This window comes from Leiobunum rupestre, chromosome 10, assembly GCF_980474605.1.
Source record: "Leiobunum rupestre chromosome 10, qqLeiRupe1.1.hap1, whole genome shotgun sequence".
In the NCBI taxonomy this organism is placed as follows: Eukaryota; Metazoa; Arthropoda; class Arachnida; order Opiliones; family Sclerosomatidae; genus Leiobunum; species Leiobunum rupestre.
Window position 1 is genome coordinate 21,640,502 of NC_143393.1, and position 20,007 is coordinate 21,660,508.

Here is a 20,007-nt window from a genome sequence, read left to right on the forward strand (position 1 = left end):
TTCAGTTGCCATGGTTACGCGGGACCTGTTCTGAGTAGACTGTACGAAATTCATCTTTATAATTAGGCGTTAGTGCCATCAATATTTTGTAAAGGTATATGGCTAAAAATAAATAATTATTAGCTAACTCACCGTAACTTGTGTTAAAAGGATCGTGTTGACAGATTAAAATTATTTTTAAACATTTTCAAAGGTTTGTTTGTTACGAGAAATCATACATTTCAATTTCGCGTCAGATTCGCTCAAAAATTCAATTGCCATATAGTGGCCACCATCAGAGACAGATGCCGCCACGGTAGAACGATAAAGTTTATAAAGTTTCCTTATTGAAAGAAATTGGTCCCGCGCCAGCCAGATTTAGTTGTAGCTCTATTTATTCCCAACTCAATGGGTAAATATTAACAAAAATAATTCCTAACGAACTTTAAGGGAAATTAGGTATTCAAAACATTAATTAACAATGCAACGTATCGCGAAGACCTTTCACGAAGATATTTACAAATTAAATAAATAATGACTAAGCAAACAACTGGCGCTTTTAAAGACGAAACTAAATGTTAACTTCATATATAAGCAACCAAGAGTGGTTAAATATTTAGAAGGTTTGAAAATTCCAGGACCAACAGTATATAAATAAAGCCAGCAAGCTTAAAAATGTAAGCTCTATTTAATATAAAACGGATTAAGAACTTACGATTTGAACTTCTCTTGGTGAAAATAAATATTTGAACCGTATTATATTTTTCAGGATAGCATTGGCTAATTAAAAGAATATCGTATTGTTTTGAACTGTTCCTGGCTTTTTAAAAAGAATTTAAAAAAGCATTTATTAATATGACAAGAAGAATGTAATATTTCTCCTTCGAGGGACGAATACGAAAAGGAAGAAAATAGAGAGCCATAATTTCATCGTATTGCGACTTTTTAAAATTATTACTTCTAAAGTAATATTTGCTTAAAAAATAAGTTCGTAATCGAACGATAACTTAAGGGTATCAGCGGTATTAAAAGTCGGCTTTTCTCATTTTTCTTGTGACAAGATAAAGGAGTCTTTTCTACGTAAAATGATACATCTTATGTAAAAATTATATTATTATTAGGCCCCTGATCTAATTAAGTCGCGGAGCCCTCGCCAAAAGTTTTGCCTCCATATTTTCCTTAAGTACCCTACTCCTAGCACCACAGATGGATAACGGACGGCTCTAGAACTACAGTACGTAGAGTGAGACAGAGAGGATGAAAACACGATCTAGCCTTGGATGGGTGAAGATTTTGGCGTTTCCCGTAACTAGCGATAGGTGGCGCAAGTGCGTTACAGTGGCGGAAAACGCAAAATTTTAAAATTATTTAAAAATTAAATAACTATTATTTTTAATCGGTTTCTCGGCAAATTTACATTAATAGAGATGGACAGTTTAATTTAATTTTGTTCAATAAAAAGTACCCGTAGGAAAATTATTCGATATAAATATTTGGAGGTAAGCCTCGGCCAGAAAAATGTCCGCTCTTCAAAACTTGGCAAATAAAAGTGTTTTCGTGACGTGTTGTGGGAAATGTTTCCTCCACGCGCAAGGAGCAACTTGTTTTGCGATGAGTGTTGTACAACTATATTTCGGAAAAATGTCGACTTGTGTAAATAGTCGTGTAATAATCTCAAAAGAGATATGACAAAACAATCGACCCTCTAAGAACGGGCTGAAAATAATCAAGCTAAAACTCTCACGTGGAAAATTAACCGGTTCGTTTTCTCATTCCGCGATAGTGCCATGAAACTGATTTCGCTAAAAGTATTTACAAGCATCGGTTAGCGCTCTCCGGGCAGTCTACGATGTATTCATCCTTACTAGATCCTGTTACAGCACTCCGAGCAGTGTCATTACTTAAAACCAAGTCAGCCATATAATGCAAACAGCTCTCCTTTTCAGCGCTCGTCTCATCACCGATAATTGAAGTATACGTATAGAAATGAAACGAGCTTCTTTGACATCTCATTGGTTCTCTAAAAGTGACGTCTATATGACGCGATTGAATCCTACGCGAGGATATTTAACCTACTCATTCCAGTGGCGGATACATATGGGGGGCACAGAGGACGCCCCCACCTAGAAGCTTAAACTTTGCATGTGACTTGATGATTTGTTATTACACTCATAGCTCAAGATGTCTTTTAGCACCCCCCCTTGATTTTTTTCTGTATCCGCCACTGACTCATTCTCACTAATCATAAATAAATACCTTATTCATAACTACAATGTCGAATTATATGTAGGGTGACGGAGTGGTTAGCACTTTCGCCTCGCAGCAAAAGGAGCCGGGTTCGATCTCAGCTTGTGGCACTGGGTGAAAACTCCGAACAGCTCCTTCCGCGATGAGTTTGCAAGTTATCTCCCCACTGGTTTAAGGTGTTTGCCCCCTCCTTTAAAAATGCGTTGAAGTGAAAGGTAATAGTTAGTGTAGGGAGCTATTGGCTCGCGTGGCATGAAGGGCTTGTAACCCTGTCACCTAAATTAATGGTTTTAAAAGTCGCTTGATGACCAAGGTTGTGACTGGGGTGAAAAATTAACTGGAGCCTACGAAGGTACAATATTTGAACTTCTGGTCGAGGGGGTAGCCACTTGGAAAAAAATTGTACACCAGATTTCTGATTTCCAAATATTTTCGATATTTCTTAAATATCCGATATTTCTCAAATATTTCCGATATTTCTCAAATATTTCCGATATTTCTCAAATATTTCCGATATTTCTCAAATATTTCCGATATTTCTCAAATATTTCCGATATTTCTCAAATATTTCCGATATTTCTCAAATATTTCCGATATTTCTCAAATATTTCCGATATTTCTCAAATATTTCCTATATTTCTCAAATATTTCCGATATTTCTCAAATATTTCCGATAATTCTCAAATATTCACGATATTTCTCAAATATTTACGATATTTCTCAAATATTTCCGATATTTCTCAAATATATCCGATAATTCTCAAATATTTACGATATTTCTCAAATATTTACGATATTTCTCAAATATTTCCGATAATTCTCAAATATGTCCAGTATTTCTCAAAAATTTCCAGTATTTCTCAAATATTTCCGATATTTCTCAACTATTTCCGGTATTTCTCAACTATTTCCGATATTTCTCAACTATTTCCGGTATTTCTCAACTATTTCCGATATTTCCGATAATTCTCAAATATGTCCAGTATTTCTCAAAAATTTCCAGTATTTCTCAAATATTTCCGATATTTCTCAACTATTTCCGGTATTTTTCAACTATTTCCGATATTTCTCAACTATTTCCGGTATTTCTCAACTATTTCCGATATTTCCGATAATTTTAATATTTCCGATATTTCTCAAATATTTCCGATATTTCTCAAATATTTCCGATATTTCTCAAATATTTCCGATATTTCTCAAATATTTCCGATATTTCTCAAATATTTCCGATATTTCTCAAATATTTCCGATATTTCTCAAATATTTCCGATATTTCTCAAATATTTCCGATATTTCTCAAATATTTCCGATATTTCTCAAATATTTCCAATATTTCTTTGGATTTCTCGAGATTTCTAATATTTATCATGGATTTCTAATATTTCCTATATTTCTTGTGGATTTCTAGATTTCCGGAAATAATTATTTGGATTTCTCGCTATTTGTACACCATATTTCTTAAGTGGCTACCATTGAATTGGGAATAGTACCGCAAGAATGACAAGTTCAATTTGCCTTCCGCGAAACAAATTTTTCAAAATTGAGAACTCTATCATTTGTCGGTGGCGCCATCCGCTGTTAGCGGCGGGAACTATATACTATACAATTGAATTAATAGTTCTAATGTACTTTGAAAGTGATAGAGGGCGCCACCCGTACAATGATAGAGTTGACGGATGAGTGCACCAACTCGAATATTTTAGAATTTGTTTCGCGAAACCACGACTCCCGAACGCGCTTATGTCATTCTAGCGGTATATACTATTCCCAATTCAATGGTGGCTATAGTGTATCGATTACCGGCGAGGAATCTGGGTTGCTCTGGTGTTTCGCTAAGAATCAACATCCCAGTAAATTCTAGTCGGGTTTTAATTACGGTGAAATTTGCCATATTACCACACTCGGAGCCTCTGAGCGAAACGGAAGAGTTCAGTTGATGGAGTTGAAGTGATTATTTGGCTCTGCGGGGAATGGATAGCAATTGGGTCAATAATTATTCGGGGCTTACTCTAATTGAAATTGATGGAGGCGAGGGAATTTTGACCATGTAGTAACATTTCACTTTTAATTATTTGCGTATTAACTTGCTCTACAGCGTCCCGGATACGAATTATTTATCTAATAGCAGGGCGTATCGTAGAAGTTTTGCGATGTTAATTAGCTGGCGTCGAAAGTATATAGAGGAACACGAAGAGTCGTTGGGGTTTAGACAAATACACTAATGGACTGGAATCGGAAGCAAAAACCAACATTCTTCAAATTGCTTCACTTTTAAATTATGGTCGGTAATTTTCTTTTTTTTTAATCTAATGAAGAGGCTAACACATTGAGCTCCACGAAATGTTCCCGAGATTCCGGCGTTAGAGAAAGAATTTGGCTTGTATTTCTTAGAAAAATACCATTACCAAATTGGTTAATTTTCATTAACAAGGGTGTGATGCATCTGAAATCCACTGACCCTATATTGGTCTGTTTACAATGAATTCAGATTAGCTATGGATTGAAAGTATCTGGTTTGAATTTTGACCAAAATGACTGATCTGATTGTGCAGGAAATACACAGGGCATTCACTTATTTAACCCTTTATCTTGTGCAATAATAAAATAAAATCAACTGATCTGATAAAATCTGGGCGTAAATTCAGAATAATCTGATATCTTATACAGGGTGTTCCTAAATGGTGGTAGGATCGAGCGTCTACGGGTTCAACATATTATTTTACGACGAAAATGTTCTATGGCATTTTTCCGATTAAGGCCACCGTTTCGAAGTTACGAAACAATCGATGTATGGACGACCCCTTCATTTAACCATACATTTTAATACCTTCACATAAATTAGCTGTTTCATTCAAAGACATCGGCACGCGGCCGAAATTAAAAATATTTCTCGGCGAAGGCAAAGTTTTACGAATGAAAAAAATATTCACGCAATCACTACAAAATCATTTTGTAATAATAATAATAATAATCAGCTAGGCTAATACCCAAGGCACCACCTTAGGCCTAAGTCATCAAGCGACTTTTAAAGCCATTAATTCAGGTGCTAGGTGGCCGGGTTACAATGCGTTGGACGTTTGGTGGCAAGCCCTGCATGCCACGCGGCCGAGCCAACAGCTCCCTACACTAACTATTTTTCCGTTACCAACGGACCACCGTCCTGTATATCGTAATTTTTTCCTCTAGTTAGTAAAAATATGTCACCAAACGAAATTTTTTCCCATTGTTCAGGTAATAATCAGTCCGACTAGGTATCTGATAAACAAATTTCGAATGAAGTAAGTATATTTTGAATTTAATTAGTTCATTAATTAATAAACGGATCCCTTTTGACTTTTCTGTGATGAATATCCTGAAACTGATTCACATCGTGCTATGGCGACCGGAAAAAATAATATTTCCAGGATTCCCTTTGATGACGCTCAAGCTTTGAAAAAATCGGACCGAAAACGCAATACGAAGAAAGTGAGTTGGTAAAAGCCGACGTAGTTTTCTACTTCCTGTTTGGAATTTTTCCGATTCTATATTCATGGGTATTCTTTCCAAGAAAATTTCCATAAGAAGCGGGACTCCATTGTCGGTCGTTGGCGACCTTAATTAAATTTCAAATTTTCCTCTTTCAATCGAAGGAAAGCCGAATTCCGGGCATAGTTACGCGTACAAAATGAATTAGAACGGATATGTACCGTTATAGAGCTTATTCGATCCGCCTTTTTATTATACGAGCCTATATCAAATAGAAAGGTAACTACGGGTATTACCAAGAATTTATTCGGGTTAACAAAGAATAAGTAGCCGCCACTATGCTCCACTATTTTCATTGCTCCACTATTTTCATGATTAACTGATGATATTCTCCACCTACACGGAGAGAGAGAGAACTCAGTAGCGTAGCGTGGGAGGGGCAAAAGGGGGCCATGGCCCCGGGCGGTTTAATTCAAACGAACGCGGCCGGCCGAGATCGTGGATCGGAAAAGTGATAAAAAAACTATTTAAGGTCTACTACAATGTGCACGTTGAGATTAACAACATGAGGTACAAATTAATATTGACCATTGCATTAAAGAGTTCGCGTTGCAAAAAACACGCGGAGTAAAATTTTAATTTTTAAACGACTGGAATCATTTTGCAATCAACAGAGCAACAGAGTATCAAGGGATTTTCACCGATTTTTGGCTTAGTTGCGAAAATAGGGCAGGGGGCGGCAAATTTAGGGTTTTCCCCGGGTGGGAAAAATACACGATACGCCACTGAAAGAGCTTCAGGGGAGTGCCGCCTACATATTAATTCATGGAATTACATTACGGTCGTTTAAAAAAACTAGAAGTGGTGGCTAAGAAACTAATAATTTTATTAGTTTCTTTCCCTTTTTCGCAACGCTCTTTTCCGAAATTGTTTCAGACGTAAAGATCGGCGCGAAATAATGGGAGTGGAAATCGTTCCACTAATGGCCGCTAAAGCACTCCGTAATTAGAAAGGACTTTACGACTTTCAATGTCTCGATTTCTTTCTTCAATTTATATTACTTCTTCTCGCTTGTTAGCTAGGTCCAAGTCAGCGAATTTTTACGCTTTTTAATACTTACACCCGAGTTGAGGTTGTTCGATGAACCGAAGCCTATGGAATTAATCGAAAGAACTCTGTACAAACATTTTCTATAAAAATTATAAAGCAGATTGCGTGTTTATTTTTAAAATGTAGTAAATCGGTGATTTATCAAAGGTATCCTTGTTTTAGATCTCTTTAGCTTTGACAGTATTCTATCAACATTTCAAAAGAAAAAACTCGATAAAAACGCAAATATCTTTAGATAAATTACTCGCGCCTTCGGAAACATTTTTTTTAACAAAGCCGTTTTTTCCGTATTAAACGGGAACTTCATAATGCTTGGACAGTCCTGCCAAATATCTTTTCTCTTTCTCGTTAAATTACAAGGTCAATGTAATTGAATAATAGTAATAATAATCAGCTAGGCTAATACCCAAGGCAGTCATTTTCATTAGGCTAATACTTTCCGCAAAGTTTTAAAAGCCCGCTTTCCATTTGTGCAGACGAGTTCCAGACGCTCTTAAATATGACAGAGCTAAAGTTGGCGAAAGTGTTAAATTTCAAAAGCAAAGAGAAATTGAATCGAGAAAGTAAATTTCGTTTTCTCTCGACACCCCCGTTTGTTCCTTCCACCCCAATAAACAACGGAAGAATTAATTCCGCCGAGAAAGTACTTTTAGACTTAAAATAACATTTAAAAGGGATATTTTAAAATAAACCTCTCGCTGTTCTATAAAGAAAAACTTATTTAATTCACGCGTTACTTTTAAAAATAGTTAAGGTTTTAGGCTTCTAATATAAAAAGACTTCAAGGTTTTTACATTTTCACCGGAAAATGATTTCCTTAAGTAAAGCCCGTAATTTTATCTAGAGTTTAATTTTGTTGAGCTTCCGTTGGTGAGATAGTCCGACAGAAACTAATTTCGCACGAATCGAACTTCTCGGATTGTAATTGCAATTTATCGAAGCTCTATTGGATTGAAATTAGCAAAACAATTTTAAGCACTATAGAAGAGTTCGAGCTAGTGTTGTAAGTCGGAAAATGACCAAGGCCTTTTTTCCGGAATATTTTCCGTAATGTTTTCATTCCATGATTAGTCTAATATATTGTTTGCAAATTTAAATAAAGCGGCATTTTTGCCTCATTTTTTCGAATCTAAAAGTAAAACTAAGCCTCTAGACTAGTTTAAACTGATTAACAATGTGACACTATTAATGTTTTGTAGTATGTTTACTGATATTAGACATTTTATACCGGAAAAAAGTTAAAAACATTAAAAACCTTTAAAAAGTAATTTATGTTTCAATTTTTATTTTTCCGGAAAATTAACAACACTAGTTCGAGCTTTATTAGTAGGTTTAGCCTATTGTTGTCCCATGTTAATGAGTATATACTCTCCATGATATTATTTGCGAAACAGGGTCGTGTGGTTTTTTATCCCGTTACGTAGAATAATGTCACGCCGGTGGTTTAAAAGCTACGAGCAGACGCCAAACTGCTGAATCTAGATAAACCTTCCCCAGTTGGAAACCCAACCAATCCGGAAGTCATGAGCGTGATAACTAGTAAACGGACTTGAAATAAAGTACTCACCCGTGAATCGAACGTTCCTGAGGTAGGAGAGCAATTCGGTGCCGTTGATGGGAATCATTTTGTCGCAGAGTCCGGATCTGGAGCCGCAAAGTTCCCGGTGCATGTCCTTGAAGGCGTAGGCGAAGGTGAGGACGGCGTCGCTGACGAACTGCAACTGCCGCTCCTGTTCGTAGCCGTTCTCGAAGGTCATGCGTTCCTCGCCGGTACACGCCTTGTTGTAGTTCTGGTTGTACGGGGTAACGGTGCTTCCGGGCCACTTGCACTTGAAATAGTGCTCCCAGTACTCGATGAACCACGGATTCCGCCCGTTGTTCTTGACGTTCAAGCCCAGGAAGTAGTCGTCGAAGCCTTCTACCGGGTTGGCCTGCGGTTGCACCGACAGGGTCCCTTCCACCTGCGGCTCATTTCCGTCCGAGACCAACGAGCGGGCGCTCCAGCCGTCGCTGCCGATCCAGCAGAAGAGGCCAGTGGCGTTTTTGCGCCGGACCGCTCTCATTACTCCGGCCACTTCTTGATCCGAACCAAATATTATTACCCCTGTAAAGAAAGCAAAGTCACCTTTTAAAAAGAGTGGTGGCTATCAAAGAAAACACCTTGTCCTTATTAAACGATATTGGACCCCGTAAAGTTTCGCACCCTATTCGTTGCAGCCGCATAGGCGCTCTTTATCGGGAAAGGCAAAACGGGCCCCTCTTTAATGAGTTAGGACCCACCCCCTTAGTCTAAGTATGAAGATCGCCCCCTTTTATAAATGTCGGCGGGTTTCGACAGTGGTGGACGGAGTCCTCAACAAATGAGGGGTTCAAATAACGCCGATGCTTTAGTTGTGCCATTCTTTACCGCGTTATTATTAAGGCCCGTGAACGCCTTCCGACTAGAGAGAAGAGATGAGTCTCGGGCTCGATAAAGGCGGGCTTACCCGACCCGACCGGGTTTTCGATATCGAAGTTTTTGGCGGGTTGGGTCGGGTTTAATTATTTAATTTTTTACCGGGCCGGGTCGTGTTTTTTTCATAAAACTGACCAGGTCGGGTCGGGCTTTTTATATATTAGTGATCGGGCCTTCAAGTTTCTATTTTATTCGCCACAGCAAATCTCTACATACAGAAAGCGAATCATTATCACGTGTTAATCATACTCTTGGCACGTTCACTAATTTTTAACCGTTTCTCAAAGATCTACAAGCGCCATCTACTGACAAAATTTGATTTTCTGGAGTCCACTCTAGCATTTTGTACAAGCGTATACTATAAACATAAAAAGTTTTTCGGGTCGGGCCGGGTTTCAATTTTATCAGGCCGGGTCAGGTCGGGTTTTCAAAATGAATAATTTTGGCGGGCCGGGTCGGGTCGGGTCGGGTTTCAATTTTGTATTTTTTAATCGGGTCACGTCGAGCTTTAAAATTAGCCGGCCCGACTCCTCTCTAGTAGAGAGTTTATTTTAACGACGCGATGACTAAAAATTTTGGTTTAACCTTTTCCATTGAACAAAACCAAAATGTATATGAAAACCATTTAAATTAATGAAATTTGTCACCACCTTTCTCTTTCTTAAATTCTGAGAATTAAACTTCTTTAAAGAAACAAAAAAAAAGAAAAGTAGAGCCCAAATTAACGCAACAGCTTGCATTTTGCAGCGCCATATTATTTTGCGAGTCTTGACTGTTGAAAGTTGAAACCTTGCCGTTGCCTAGGCAACGGAGCCCATATCCCAGAGACCCAAGTGAGGAGAATTGGCAAACTAAAACGCTAAAAATGAATTGAAGAAATTTCCCGTGCACCGGTCTTTCTATTAACGTAGGCAACGTCCCGTCGCATAGGAATGCTTACATTTTCATTCGCGCTGTTGTAAGCAAGACTAGAATAAAACTTTAAGAATATAAACACTTCATTTGCTCTGTTTTGTCCATCTACATATGTATGAGTAACTAGACACCAATTTCGCGAAGAACATTTTAATTTTTTCTTTAACCTTTCTGAGAGAACGAATGGAGATTTTTAAATATATTTTTTTATTTCTATTTTCAATTGATCGTAGTTAATTGTTTTTCTTTCTTGGCACGCCTAATAAATTAGAAAATACTCTCTACTTCTTATATTTGATCTATTTTAAGCCCCACTCGTTTTTTTTTCAGCTGCAAAAACTTGTAGAGGTTAACGATAATAGTTAGTGTAGGGAGCTGTTGACTCGCGTGGCATGAAGGACTTGCCACCACCCTCCTACGCGTTGTAACCCGGCCATCTGTTTAAAAGGCATTATAAGTCGCTAGATGACTTGGGCCTAAGGTGGTGCCTTTGGTATTAGCCTAGCTGATTATTATTATTATTATATTCCTAGTATAAAAGTATACATTTTCCCGCTTACATTGTTTGTTCCGAAACTTCATCCTTGAAACAGTCGAGTTTTCTTCAGTATACAAAGTTCGCGAAACAAAGCTATTTTTAATTGATCGACAAGAAAGGTTAGCAAATATTTAGACAGAAACGTGTTGTTTAGTTGTTTTAAGGTACTATTTATTAGAACAGCAATCTCCTTGTCGACGCCCAAATCGAACAGAAGATTAGTACAAAAGAAGAGTTAATGCACTTTTAAGCGCTGTGTTTCGGGACATTGTTGCGTTAAGAATTCAACCTCCTTCGAACAAAAAACAATAAAACGAACTCTTCTCATCAAATTAAATATTCAAGAGACTTTTAAAAATTAAGCTTACCTAGAATTACGATTCAACAAAAGAACAATAAGAGCGAATGTAACATAAAATTAACAAATTAAAATTCTGCTCTTTTCAAACAGTAATTAATAAAATCGGCTTCGCTTTATTTAGTAACTCCAATTTAAATTTTTTAAATAAACTTTGATTTAATAAAACTCTGTTTAAACCGTTTTTATGTGGTCTTCAGCAAAGTGCATTATTATAAGTTAGTGTTGTAAGTCGGAAAATTTTCCGAGGCCTTTTTTCCGGAAAGTTTTCCGTATTTTTCCGAAAAAAATAAAAAAGTTTTCATTCCATGATTAGTCTAATATATTGTTTGCAAATTGAAATAAAGCGGTATTTTCGCCTCAATTTTTCGAATCTGAAAGTAAAACTAAACCTCTAGACTAGTTTAAACTGATTAACAATGTAACGCTATTAATGTTTTGTAGTATGTTTACTGATATTAGACATTTTATATCGATAAAAAGTTAAAAACATTAAAAACCCTTAAAAGGTAATTTATGTTTATTTTTCCGATTTGCGGAAAATTTTCCGGAAACTTTTCTGGAAAATTTTCCGCATTTTATTTTTCCGGTAAATTAACATCCCTATTATAAGTGGCGAAAATAACGGATCCAAATAAAAAAATAAAAAAATTAAATATTTGAACAAAAGTCATCATGATAAGATGGGTTCTAAAACAAGTATCGTTGGGGGACAACCGAGACCTTAGTTACGCCACGGATAATTAGTTACTCAAAATAATTACTGAATATAATATATAATAATATAATAAAATATATGATAAATATAATAAAATATGTGTTAAAAATAAGAATAATATAATAAATATAGTAATAATATAATATTTTTATAATATAATATAATATAATAAATAAAATAATATTATAATATTATAAATATACTTTTAATATAATATAATAAATATACTTTTAATATAATATAATAAATATAATAATAATATAAGAAATATATAATAAATATAATATTACTATAACAAAATATATAATAAATATAATAAAAATATAACAAAATATATAATAAATATAATAAAATATAACAAAATATATAATAAATATTATAATAATATAATAAAATATATAATAAATATTATAATAATATAATAAAATATATAATAACTACAATAATTAAGGAGATATGACCTTGAGCATACTGATCACAAAATTGAAAATTAGATAATAAGGCCTCCCCGTGCTGAAGATAAATAACGAACAATAATTATAAACTTACGGTTTTTAAAAATTATCACTCCTTTACCAAATAAAGAACCTTTTATAGGGTAGATTTTAAATGAGTCGAAAACAAACATGGTCGTGAAAAACAGTCAAGAACTCATTAACCCGGGAACGTATCAAATAAGGCGCTCGGAGAAATCCGTCGACCCGAAAGAAAGGCTAATTGAGAGACAATCGAGACTCGACGAGTGGGATGGAGGGGACACGGATTGAGAGCGGAAGACGATTAAGTCAGAGCAGAGACAGGACGGGCTGGGCGACGGAAATGAAGTTCTTTCGGAAGTATTCCTGCAGCGGAAACGGAAGGAAGTCATTTAGGAAAAGTCCCCGCCGCCGACGAAAAAAGGAGGCAACAAAAGAAATGGACGAACAATCGCCGATAGTCCGCCATTGAGATTAATTGAAGCCCCTTCGGCGCATTTTTCCCACGAGCCACTCCAAATGAGCGTGCCGATTCCTCCGAGAAATCTGCCTCAGCGGCAAAAATAGCTTCTTGACGTCCCTTTATAAGCCCGTAAGCCCAATCGCGCAGTCTGTACCCTTATTCCTAAGCCCTTCTTCGTTCCGTCAACTTACTTTCTCTATAGCTATAGACCGTATCTGTTTAACGTACTTAGCCTTTTGTCCTTATATAAAAAGGGAGGAAATATTGATATACTAAGTGTCGTGTTTAGAAGACTGCGCCGTTATACAAGGCCTTTTCTTTTTAAAACACGGAAACGGTTGCCTCGGGTGAGTATATTCAAGGGGAACTCGCAGCGCGAGAAAAGACAAACAATTGTTTTATTAGCGTCGGTCTTCAGGGAAATTAAGACGTTTCCGGGTCGCGATACCAAATTGATCGCTTTCCCGAGGTCTTGTAAATTAAAACGCTTGATGGAAGCTCCCGTTTAGCTTCTCTGAGGAATTGTTCACCATTTTTTGTAAAGGCTTAAGCGAGAACCGATTTATGTTTGAGAGAACTTGGAACCGGTTCAATTTTAATTTTGATGTACTCGAACATCATAGAGTACTCGGCCTTTTTTGAGGTCAAGTATTCGAACTCGACCTCGAATAAGTAATTGGAGAATACATTGCATATTCGGGTACAAGATTACTCGAATAAGCTGCTCTCTAAACTGGTCGAGTATTTGTTAAAAAAAAATTTCTATTATCGTTGCTTCAAAGTGTTTACAACTTTTTGGGGGCAATAAACGGTATATTTTTCAGCATTGAAAGTTTTTTTATACTCCTTTTAAATATAATTTCATAATTTCTTGAATAAAACCAGTACTCGATAACCCGACTCGTTAACAATATTACTCGAGTTTTTTTTTGTTTCTCGACTCGAATAAGATAAAGTTTCCCGTTAATCAAGTACTCGATTACTCGACTCGACTTCAACATTTCTCGGCTAGAATACTCGATTAAAAAGAAATTGTTACTCGATAACCGACACTATATCCTAAAACCACTACTCGCACAACCCTAACTTCTATCAAAAGTCACATAATTAACAAAAGTGTGACAATCCCTGTACTTTGGTATGCTAAAGGTTTAATGAATGCTCGACTCGAGATCGACCACATAAAAGACTACTTATTGTCGCCTTTCTAGATCTTTTTTAGTCTATGGTATTATCACAGAACGACGAAAAATACAAAAATACACTAACTTTGAAAAGTGCTATTTAGTTCCTCGGTTCCTCACTACGAGGCGTTATTTGTTTATTTTAACTTCCTTCCCTCCCCAAGGCATACTTTCCCTTCTCCCCTCCCAGCTTTTATTTCGCTCGTAACATTCATTAAGAAATAGGTCCGATTGACACACTTTTGGTAATTATGTCACTTTTGCTTCTACCAATATTTTTAATTTATTTTTGTAAGACTCAGAAGCCGCCATCTATTGAGCGAAATCGAAAGTATTAATAATGGTAATTTTCCACTAATACTAAATCTTCCCAATTTCTAACTCTTTCTCAATATACTTTTAGAAAATACTGTAACGATAATGTTAAATATAAAACGAGTTCCTTTTATAGGCTTCAAGCTTAGAAAATATGGCGCCGTCTACCTTAATATCCGTTAACTAAATAATGTGAAGAAATAGCAGGCGACTTTTGTATTTCCATATTTTTCGGTTGAAACTATCAGCTGTTGTGCAGTGAGGATTTTGATCGAGAAGACAACTTTCATATATTCAATTTAAAACTCAATCGGTAGGCGGCGATACTTGCGATCAAAAGCTAATCTACGCACGAAGCCTATTCTATTAAATATTAATTATTAAATTTACGGTATGTACAGAAAAATAAAAAACTACAAAATTATATGAATGAAATGTAATTAATATGTTAAATATTAAAATTACCAAATATAACAAAATAAAATATTTGTAGTAACTTATTTAATAATACTTCTGAATGATGTTTCGTATTACTTTCAAGAGATGGCGTTCTCGACCTAAAATGAAGAAGAAGCCTGAAATGGGGCGGTGCGTAACACCGGAGCTATAAGCTGTAGCATGGACCAAGAATCTAAGGGTACTCACTGTTCAGGTTTTAAAAAGCACGCGTGGATACTGGGAATAGGAAAATCACGGTTAATTTTAGTTCAATGTGGACAAGCTTGGCGAATATGAAGTCGTTTTCCGACGTAGTTTCGTTGAGAAACGTTCAATTTTGACCAAATGGGGCCGTCGTTGTTTGTTAAATCTAGGAGCAACAAACACAGCACCCCACACAAGGAGAACGCAACCCGTCAAAAGTCGTGGATTTTCGTGTGTACAATTTCCATTAATTGGTCGGAAGGGGAAAATTTGGAAATTGTCTTCCAAAGCGTTCAGCGTAAAGGCTCGTCCAATGAAATTTGTACACAACACTGCGTTAGCGTGTTTAAAGGCTCGCCCAATGAAATTTGTACACAACACCGCGTTAGCGTGTTTAAAGGCATTATCCTTGTGTTTGTTGCTCCTTGGTTAAATGAATATGTTTAGTAAGTTTTAGAACTTTTATTTTTGAAATAACCAGTAAGCCACATATGGCTGGACATGCATCAGATTTATAGCCCGGTGTACCGGTAAGATTGAAACCACACCACCGGAGGTCCATCATCAAATGCCCTACACCAGCGTCCACACGCCCGGACAGGTGACAAAACCAGCATGGGTAGCAGAACCCTACTACTGATGGTCGCACCTTCGACGCAAGCCGCTCAACCCAGCAGAAGGTGCAGCAATGGGTGGACCAACTCGCCACTTCGCACACAGCAGTGGGAATGAGAGCGGATGCTCTGGCAACGCCAGCCGACACCCTACCGAGAAAGGTAGAGAGCCTAGCCCTTTGCAAAGAGCGCCTAAAGGGGAACGGCGGGCACACGGCATACCGCATAACCCGGCACAGCTGGCACCGGAAATCCCGGTGGAACCCCAAAAGGCCGGGAGATGGGCGCCGTGCCCTCATACGGAGGCCCGCAGCCCCACAGCAGGCAACGCAATCCGCCGAGACGGCCAGTTTGCCCGGCCTCTCTCCGTTAGCCTCTCCCAGCAGAAGGTGCAGCAATGGGTGGACCAATCCCCGCTTCGCACACAGCAGTGGGATTAAGAGTGGATGCTATAGCAACTCCAGACGACACCCTACCTACGTAGGTAAAGAGTCATACCCTAGGAGAGAGAGCTCCTAAAGAGGAACGACGGGCACACAGCGGTTCACATAACCCGGCACAGCTGGCACCGGTGTGCCCCAAAAGGCCGGGAAACCGGACCACCTTGCCCCACAGCCGGCTACCCAATCCGCCGAGGCGGCCAGTTTGCACGGACCCTCTCCGTTAGCCTGAGCCGAAGCTCAGTTTCCAGCCCATACCTGACCAAAGTCGGAGGTGGAGATAGGACCATTTGGACGGAGCTAACATCTCCCAGTGCGCCACCGCCCGTGCTGGGTTACAAGAGCCGGACCCCGACTCCCCGGTAAAGCCACCAGTTATTGCACACTCCAACCCCTCGTGGGCCAGCCACATATGGCTGAGGTTTTTTAATCAAATTCACTAGAATCCATTTCAATCTGAAACTTTAATGAACTAAGCCTAACAGAATTCTTGGGCGCTTCAAAGCGACTGATGTACCTCATTAAGCCTTCCGCTTTAGGCCACGCCTACCGTGTCCAAATATCGGGAACAGTGAGTCCCTTTAGATTATTCTTTAGTCCCAGGTTCTTCCCCGTGTAAATTAGTTCCTGTGGTTAGAACTATTAAACTTTAAAACGATAATTATAATAAAAGTAATCGTAATTTATGTATATGTGCTATACTTTGTAATTAGGCTTTAAAAACATCGGGAATTATTTTTCAGTGTGTTCGAGAGTCGCCTGGAAACGCTTTTTATCATTTACTACGGTAACCGTGGGAATAGCGTGACACCCGAGTGGTAACCACTTCCCGTAATCGGCGTAATTTAAAATTTGAATTTGAAATGTTTTAAACTAACCATATATCTTAACGTAGGACACCTTATAGCTATATTCAAAATGTCGATCAGCTGGCTGGCGAGTTACAAAATACCGAATTGAAGAAATAAATAGTATTTTTCTTGCTGTAACGAGGTGCCAAGAAAATACACAATCTACTAATAAATAACCACGTTTGTGTTTAGTCAAAATGGTAGAACGAAGTCTATACAAAATGGGTGGTTTTAGATTAGGTTGTCAAACAATACCTTTTTTATCTTCATTAAAATAAAGCGATGTATTTTCTTGGTATATATTTTAGTTGACAAGGCCTAGGGCATTTTCTGAAAAAGAACCGCGTCAAATATTAAAAATTAATTCTGCCAAGAAAAAATTTCTTTTGTTTCCGTCCAAGACGCGCTAGGCAGATACTAAAAATGCTGATAGTCGGAGAAAAAAGACTTTGTCTTGAAAGAAGCGCATCTTCGGATATTTGACGGACGAAACGAGGTTAACGAACCCCTATTTAACAACCCCTTATTCTCAATTTTCTACGCTTTAAAACTGATATAATTTATCAGTTTCCAAAGAAAAAGTCCCGGAGGAAAAATGTTTTATAACATTAGAGTTTCAGTTCAAGCTAGGAAACGTGTACGAATATAGTTTGTACGCGACGAAGCTACTTCTTCACTCTTATACGTTTAACCTCGACGTTTTACAGCACGAGCTTAACCACTAGTATTAAAAATATGCTAATACAGAGTTTAAAGGGAATGTAGCATATTACTCTTCAAGTAACTCCTCAACAAACCACTAAGCAAGCCCGAAAATGCCTAAACCTGACAGTTCGGGAGGGGGCAAATGAAATGAGGTTTCTGTAACCTTATGAAATAACGCGTAGAAAACCATTAGAAAGATTATACTATGAATGAAAGAAAAATAAATAAAATTAGCTTTACGGGTGAAAATACAAAAATAATACTAGCTTTACGGGTGAAAATACAAAAATAATATTAGCTTTACGGGTGAAAATACAAAAATGAAATTAGCTTTACGGGTGAAAATACAAAAATAAAATTAGCTTTACGGGTGAAAATACAAAAATAAAATTAGCTTTACGGGTGAAAATACAAAAATAAAATTAGCTTTACGGGTGAAAATACAAAAATTAAATTAGCTTTACGGGTGAAAATACAAAAATTAAATTAGCTTTACGGGTGAAAATACAAAAATAAAATTAGCTTTACGGGTGAAAATACAAAAATAAAATTAGCTTTACGGGTCAAAATACAAAAATACAATTAGCTTTACGGGTGAAAATACAAAAATAAAATTAGCTTTATGAGTGAAAATAGAAAAATTAAATTAGCTTTACGGGTGAAAATAGAAAACTAAAATAAGCTTTACTAGTGAAAATACGAAACTAAATTAAGCTTTACGAGCGAAAATACAAAACTATAATTAGCTTTATGAGTGAAAATACAAAAATAAAATTAGCTTTACGGGTGAAAATACAAAAATAAAATTAGCTTTACGGGTGAAAATACAAAAATAAAATTAGCTTTACGGGTGAAAATACAAAAATAAAATTAGCTTTATGAGTGAAAATAGAAAAATTAAATTAGCTTTACGGGTGAAAATAGAAAACTAAAATAAGCTTAACTAGTGAAAATACGAAACTAAATTAAGCTTGACGAGCGAAAATACAAAACTATAATTAGCTTGATGAGTCAAAATAGAAAAAAATTAGCTTTGTGAGTGAAAATACAAAACTTAAATTAGCTTAACGAAAGAAAATACAAAACTAAAATTAGTTTAACGAAAAAAATATAAAACTAAAATTAGCTTTATGAGTGAAAATACAAAAATAAAATTAGCTTTACGGGTGAAAATACAAAAATAAAATTAGCTTTACGGGTGAAAATACAAAAATAAAATTAGCTTTACGGGTGAAAATACAAAAATAAAATTAGCTTTATGAGTAAAAATAGAAAAATTAAATTAGCTTTACGGGTGAAAATAGAAAACTAAAATAAGCTTAACTAGTGAAAATACGAAACTAAATTAAGTTTGACGAGCGAAAATACAAAACTATAATTAGCTTAACGAAAGAAAATAGAAAACTAAAATTAGTTTAACGAAAAAAATACAAAACTATAATTAGCTTTATGAGTGAAAATACAAAAATAAAATTAGCTTTACGGGTGAAAATACAAAAATAAAATTAGCTTTACGGGTGAAAATACAAAAATAAAATTAGCTTTACGGGTGAAAATACAAAAATAAAATTAGCTTTATGAGTGAAAATAGAAAAATTAAATTAGCTTTACGGGTGAAAATAGAAAACTAAAATAAGCTTAACTAGTGAAAATACGAAACTAAATTAAGCTTGACGAGCGAAAATACAAAACTATAATTAGCTTGATGAGTCAAAATAGAAAAAAATTAGCTTTGTGAGTGAAAATACAAAACTTAAATTAGCTTAACGAAAGAAAATACAAAACTAAAATTAGTTTAACGAAAAAAATATAAAACTAAAATTAGCTTAACGAAAGAATATTCAAAATTAAATTAGCTTAATGAAAGAAAATTCAAAATTAAATTAGCTATACGAATGAAAATACAAAATTAAATTAGCTTTACGAAGGAAAATACAAAAATAAAGGCTTTAGAACTATTAGTTTTCAAACTGCCCAACCTTCTTTTGTTTTATCCGAGGGGTTGATTACTACGCGTAATCGGTGTACAAGCCTGTAGCTTTTATTGTACTAAAAAGAGTACGCGTACTCTGTACTACCAAAGACTGTACTCTCTGTACTAACAAAGACTGTAATATCTGTACTGCCAAAGACTGTACTTTATGTACTACCAAAGACTGTACTCTCTGTACTGCCAAAGACTGTAATCTCTGTACTACCAAAGACTGTACTCTCTGTACTGCCAAAGACTGTAATCTCTGTACTACCAAAGACTGTACTCTCTGTACTACCAAAGACTGTAGTCTCTGTACTACCAAAGACTGTAGTCTCTGTATTACCAAAGACTGTACTTTCTGTACTGCCAAAGACTGTACTTTCTGTACTACCAAAGCCTGTACTCTCTGTACTGCCAAAGACTGTAATCTCTGTACTACCAAAGACTGTACTCTCTGTACTACCAAAGACTGTACTCTCTGTCCTACCAAAGACTGTACTCTCTGTCCTACCAAAGACTGTACTCTCTGTCCTACCAAAGACTGTACTCTCTGTACT

General features: G+C 36.4%; 1 protein-coding gene across 1 annotated transcript in view; it reads right to left on the minus strand.

Annotated features, from left to right (window-relative positions):
• Positions 1-20,007, minus strand: part of LOC149925033 (metabotropic glutamate receptor 2-like) — a 250,617-nt gene that overhangs the window by 101,437 nt on the left and 129,173 nt on the right. The window contains exon 4 of the mRNA XM_090161689.1: positions 8,369-8,905. Within this exon, the coding sequence (XP_090017815.1) occupies positions 8,369-8,905 (537 nt within the window). The remainder of the gene's footprint in view (positions 1-8,368; positions 8,906-20,007) is intronic.